The sequence below is a fragment of the Otolemur garnettii genome, unplaced genomic scaffold (genome assembly GCF_000181295.1).
Source record: "Otolemur garnettii isolate 467f Iridium unplaced genomic scaffold, OtoGar3 scaffold00066, whole genome shotgun sequence".
Lineage (NCBI taxonomy): Eukaryota > Metazoa > Chordata > Mammalia > Primates > Galagidae > Otolemur > Otolemur garnettii.
Genome location: NW_003852461.1, coordinates 8,591,315 through 8,597,149, shown reverse-complemented (window position 1 = coordinate 8,597,149; position 5,835 = coordinate 8,591,315). Strand labels below are relative to the sequence as shown.

At 42.7% G+C, this 5,835-nt stretch overlaps 1 protein-coding gene across 1 annotated transcript in view; it reads right to left on the bottom strand.

Annotated features, from left to right (window-relative positions):
* Positions 1 to 5,835, bottom strand: part of PATJ (PATJ, crumbs cell polarity complex component) — a 379,729-nt gene that overhangs the window by 314,829 nt on the left and 59,065 nt on the right. Inside the window, exons 10-11 of the mRNA XM_023515102.1 lie at positions 4,410 to 4,501; positions 1,864 to 2,005 (exon numbers count right to left, since the gene is read on the bottom strand). Of these exons, the coding sequence (XP_023370870.1) occupies positions 1,864 to 2,005; positions 4,410 to 4,501 (234 nt within the window). The remainder of the gene's footprint in view (positions 1 to 1,863; positions 2,006 to 4,409; positions 4,502 to 5,835) is intronic.

Sequence of the window (5,835 nt, the reverse complement as noted above, 5' to 3'; positions counted from 1 at the left end):
AAAAAAAAAAAAAAGGAAAAGAAAGAAATGCTCATTTGCAGATACTGGACATGCCCGTATTCATTTGGAATAGTAATTGAAGCCAAAGCCTCCATCAGAGCTATTAAAAACCATTATATTTACATAAATATTTATGTAAACCTTTTAAGGTCAATAAAGTATTTGTGCTATTTAGGCAATTTTACATTTTATACATCCAGTGCACTTAACAGGGTATCCGTCTTTCAGCAGTAAAATTTCCACTATCACATAAAACATAAAAAGATCCAATTGAAATACAAACCAGTATCAGTTGAAAGCAAAGGCTTCCAGACTTCTTGTACCTTCAGAAAAATGTGCCCACCACAAGGCCTGCTCATTTTTCTATTTTTAGTAAAGGTGAGGTCTCTCTCTTGCTCAGGCTGGTCTTGAACTTCTGAGCTCAGGCAGTCCCCCTGCCTTGGGCTCCCAGAGTGCTAGGATTACATGTGTGAGCCACGGCACCTGGCCTTGACCTACACTTTTGTAAGTTGATAATTCAAAAATTGATAACTGGGTACAGTGGCTCACACCCTATAGTCCTAACACCTCAGGAGGCAGAAGGATTTATTGTAGCCAGAAGTTCAAGACCAGCCTGAACAACAGTAACAAGACTTCATCAGTACAAAAAAAATTAAAAATTAGCCAAGCTTGCCTCGGTGCCCCTAGGTCAAGGTCAGTGTTTAGGGTGTTGGGTTAGAACCGGCCCGGGGCTGCTAAATGACAATGACAAAAACAACAAAATATAGCCAGGCGTTGTGACTGGCGCCTGTAGTCCCAGCTGCTTGGGAGGTAGAGGCAGGAGAATTGCTTAAGCCCAAGAGTGTGAGCTTGCTGTGAGCTGTGACAGCACAGCACTCTACCGAGGGTGACAAAGTGAGACTCTATCTCAAAAAAAAAAAACTTTAGCCCAGCAGGATGGAGCTAGGATAGAGCTCTTCTGTAGTCCCAGGTACTCGGGAGGCTGAGGCAGGAAGATCTCCTGGGCACAGAAGTCTGAGGTTACAGTGAGCTGATAACACCACTGTACTCTACGCTGGGGAACAAAGAGATACCCTATTTCCAAACAAAAAACTGACATGCACACAATTACATATTTGATCTATAATGAAGATTTACTACTCTTCTAACCAAAATAATGCAAATATTATTTTATGAATAAAGATGTTTTTGACAGAAATTGATGTTTTATTTGCTCTCAGGGTACTTCAAAAAAAGAAATCAAGAGATAGATTAGAATAAACTATACTGTTAAAAATACTGTAAAACTTGAAGTCTGCAAAATGTCAAAGCATTAGACAAACGAGAGCCTCTGGAACAAAAGGCTTTATTATTCAACTACAAGGAGCAAAATTTAGAAGGTGTGGCTCAAGTGGCTAAGGCGCCAGCCATATACACCTGAGCTGGTGGGTTCAAATCCAGCCCGGGCCCACCAAACAACAATGATGGCTGCAACCAAAAAATAGCCGGGCGTTGTGGTGGGCGCCTGTGGTCCCAGCTACTTGGGAGGCAGAGGCAGGAGACTCGCTTGAGCCCAGGAGTTGGAGGTTGCTGTGAGCTGTGATGCCACGGCACTCTACCCAGGGCACAGCTTGAGGCTGTCTCAAAAAAAAATTTAGAAGGTGTTTGGGGAAATGATTTCCATATTCATTTAGAGCTCCGTGAGCCTAGTGCACCTCAGGTGCCCAGGCGAACAGATGGACTGTCATGTTATAACACATACACGAAGAGGAAACACTTCTCCAATGCACTTACCATTTCTCTGCTTGTGAGTTACACAAGGCGGGCAATTTATTTGTCTAAACATATGCAACATATGGGAAAGGGGGTGGGGAAACTGATTACCTCTGTCTGGAGGCCGTTCAAGTGGAGAAGCAGATGAGGACGTCCTCCTGCGAACCAAGGTCAGGTGCACCACCTGCCCTGCGTTCCGTAGCACTTCCACAACATCCTGGTTGGCCATACCCTGAATATTTACACCATCAACCTAAAACAGCAAGAGAAACACTGAAGGCTTAAGGTGAGCTACTATTTTTTTTCCTCAGTTTTTGGCCAGGGCTGGGCCATCCACCTCTGGTATATGGGGCCTGTGTCCCACTCTTTTGAGCCACAGGTTCTGCCCGGGTAGCTACGAGTTGAATTCTTTCTTTTTTTAATTTTTATTTTTTTGAGACAGAATCTCACTTTACTGCCCTCCATAGAGTGCTGTGGCGTCACACAGCTCATAGCAACCTCCAACTCCTGGGCTTAGGTGATTCTCTTGCCTCAGCCTCCCGAGTAGCTGGGACTATAGGCACCCGCCACAACGCTCGGCTATTTTTTTGTCACAGTTTGGCCGGGCTGGGTTCGAACCAACCACCGTCAGTATACAGGGCCAGTGCCCTATCAGCTGAGCCATAGGCACTGCCCCTATTTTTAATTCTTACAAGGCTAGGTAATATGAGGTAATGCATTTTATTCCAAAAATGATTCATATTAGACTTTGGAACATACTTTTAAATCAGGATGTAAAACTAGCACTGAGACATACTGACAAGCTTCCTTCCACACTACAAAGCTAAAGCAAACTTGTGCTCTTGAGTCAGACGTTTTAACTCGCAGGTAAAGGGTTTTCACCTGATGCTATTCAAAATTCAGAATGCCATAAAAGATGGTCAGTTTTTACACACAGCTCTCAAGATGTGTTAATAAGGTTCGGCACCTGTGGCTCAAGTGGCTAAGGCGCCAGCCACATACACCTAAGGTGGTGGGTTCAAATCCAGCCTGGCCCACCAAACAACAATAACGGCTGCAACCAAAAAATACCCAGGCGTTGTGGTGGGCGCCTGTGGTCCCAGCTAATTGGGAGGCGGAGAAAGGAGACTCGCTTGAGCTCAGGAGTTGGAGGTTGCTATGAGCTGTGATGCCACAGCACTCTACCCAGGTGGACAGCTTGAGGCTCTGTCTCAAAGAAAAAAAAAGATGTGTTAATGAAAGCCGTTGTCATCAAAACTGCAGACAGCATTTGATACTTCTTTCTTCTACATCAGTATATACTATTCTCCAAAGAAATGTACTGATCTCCCTCCAATAGGTCTTCTAACTGAAGTCTGTGCAAGAAAAGGTGTTCTTTTTCTAAACCAAGCTCAAGTCCACATTTCTGAATCAGGACCCCTCTCAACCTTCTCCAGCCTTAAGCACCTGAACATGTATTTTCTCCAGGGCATCCACCATGAGCTCTGGCCCACAGACTCTGCAGCATGGCCACTGTGAGCTCTGGCCCACAGACTCTGCAGCATGGCCAGACATGTCCTGAGCCCATCAGCATCAATGCCAAGAGTCATGAAATTCTGCTCCTTAGACGGACTTGAAGGATGAAGATTCAAATCATATCACCCAAAGTGTGTTTTTATGTAAAGCAACATATTCCTATCTACTTATATATGTATGTGTGTATAGATTCTACTACACAGAAGTTCAATTAATTTCTACTAGATGGGGGAGAGATCAGTTTTAATTGATAATTATGTATGTTGTCAAATGTTTAAAATATTTTATTTTGGGGTGTACTCAAAATTATTATTTGTAGAAAAACTACTTTCACAAAGAGATGAAAAAAGCTAGTTAATAGTTTGTTTATTTTTGCAGTTTTTGGCTGGGACCGGGTTTGAACCCGCCACCTCCAGTATATGGGGCCAGTGCCCACTCCTTTGAGCCACAGGCACCGCCCAATAGTTTATTAATTGTAAACAAAATGAGTGCATTTGAAGAACACAAAGAGGAACCTGGAAAGTGTTCTCTAGGAGAATTCCAGATCATCTTTCAAATACATATGCATGTATAAAATACATAACAATTATATAATCATAATTTATTTGTCCTGCCAATGCTCTTAGTGAATCCTTTCTTCACTGACAGTGAAAAAAAAATCAAATTTAGGACCATAAGAGCTCAAATTAATGTGATTTCACAATACTAATAAGTCTTTTTTTTTTTTTTCTCAAAGTCTCACTGTGTCACCCTTGGGTAGAGTACCATGGTGTCACAGCTCACACCAACCTCAAACTCTTGGGCTTAAGTGATTCTCTTGCCTTAGGCACCTGCCACAATGCCTGGCTATTTTTTTGTTACAGGTGTCATTGTTATTTAGCTGGCCTGGGCCAAGTTCGAACCTCCAGCCTTGGTGCATGTCCTGACACCATAACCACTGTGCTACGGGCGCCGAGCCAACAAGTTCAATTTTTTTTGTTTGGTTTTTTTTTAAGAGACAGAGTCTCAGTTTATCGCCCTCGGTAGAGTGCTGTTGTGTCACCTATGTGAAGCTGTCCTCCTCTCACACATCCATGTATTATTTTCAAAATCAACCTTCTTTTGAACTGGATTCAAATCCAAAACGCAGGACCGTTACTTACAGCAACAATTTTGTCATTGACTTGAATGTGGCCGTCGTGGAAGGCAGCGCTGCCGGGAATGATGCTTTTCACATAAATCCCTGATCCCTCTCCTGAAGACGCACAGAAGAAGGAAAATAGAGCTCTAATTAGGTCTTGATTGCAAAATTCATATCAAGAGATTAATTAGCTAAAGGGGCTGACTGAAGGCTTGATAAATACTATTTTGAACACAAGCAGAGAAATTGACGGATTATTTCAAACTGTCACCATCACAAGTGACCCGAATTCAAAATGATTTGATGGATGACTGCTCTTCTGGAAAAATAATCAGTAACGGAAGCTTGATGAAATGCACGCTAATCTAGGCTAGAATTCAGGAGCGCCCAGGTTACATCTGACCCTCTTCTCCTGGTCAATCTCCGTTCTTACGGCTGACTTAGCATAATACTTGTCATTTTTCAGCAGCACTATGACAAGAGTCTCCTTAGTACGTCCCCTTGCCTACATTTTGTTCACTGCTCATGTCAGCTTCCCAAACACAGAAAAAAGTGCACATCACCTTTAAAAAAAACTAGAATGAGCTCAGCAACATGAAATAATCCTTACATTATAAAATAAAACACGCAAATAGAAATAAACAGCTATAAAACGTTTAACTACATAAGAAGCATGGATTCCTACGGGCAGTGACTGGAAGGAAATCGGACAATAAAAAAACCACAGATCTGGAAGAATTTGTGTTTTTATTTCAAATGAACTCAAAACATGGTCCATAGACAAAAAATAACTACCAGTGGATTCCCCTTGCCAACAATACACAATTTTCGTAGACTCATATTCACAGTCCCCACATTCTGCCCCACAGTTGTTTTTAGTTCATCTCCCACCAGATTCTTCCAAAAGTAAAAGTCTAGACCCACCAAAACACCAAGTTTCTTTTCTGATTTTATACACTCTAAGTTAATTCTTTCTTCCTCTCAACCTTGACCTGCATATCAAAATCCTTCTTCCTCTCCATTCCCGGTTCCAACGCTGTGAATTCTGTTCACCTCCGTCAGTGGGACTATGTCACCTGCCCACTAGCACGGTTTGCTTGTGCCGTGGGCCTCTGTACCCATAGGTTCCCTATCTGCAGATTCAACCAATTGCAGATTTGACCAACCATGGATCAAAAATATTTGAAGGAAAAAAATAGTGAAGATAACAATATTAACAATTAAAAAGAAAAAAAAGGTGGTGCCCGTAGCTCAGTGAGTAGGGTGTCGGCCACATACACCAAGGCTGGCAGGTTCGAACTGAGCCCAGGCCAGCCAAAACAACAACGACAACTGCAACAACAACAAAAAATAGCTGGGCGTTGTGGCAGGTGCCTGCGGTCCCAGCTACTTGGGAGGCTGAGGCAAGAGAATCACTTAAGCCCAAGAGTTTGAGGTTGTTGTGAGCT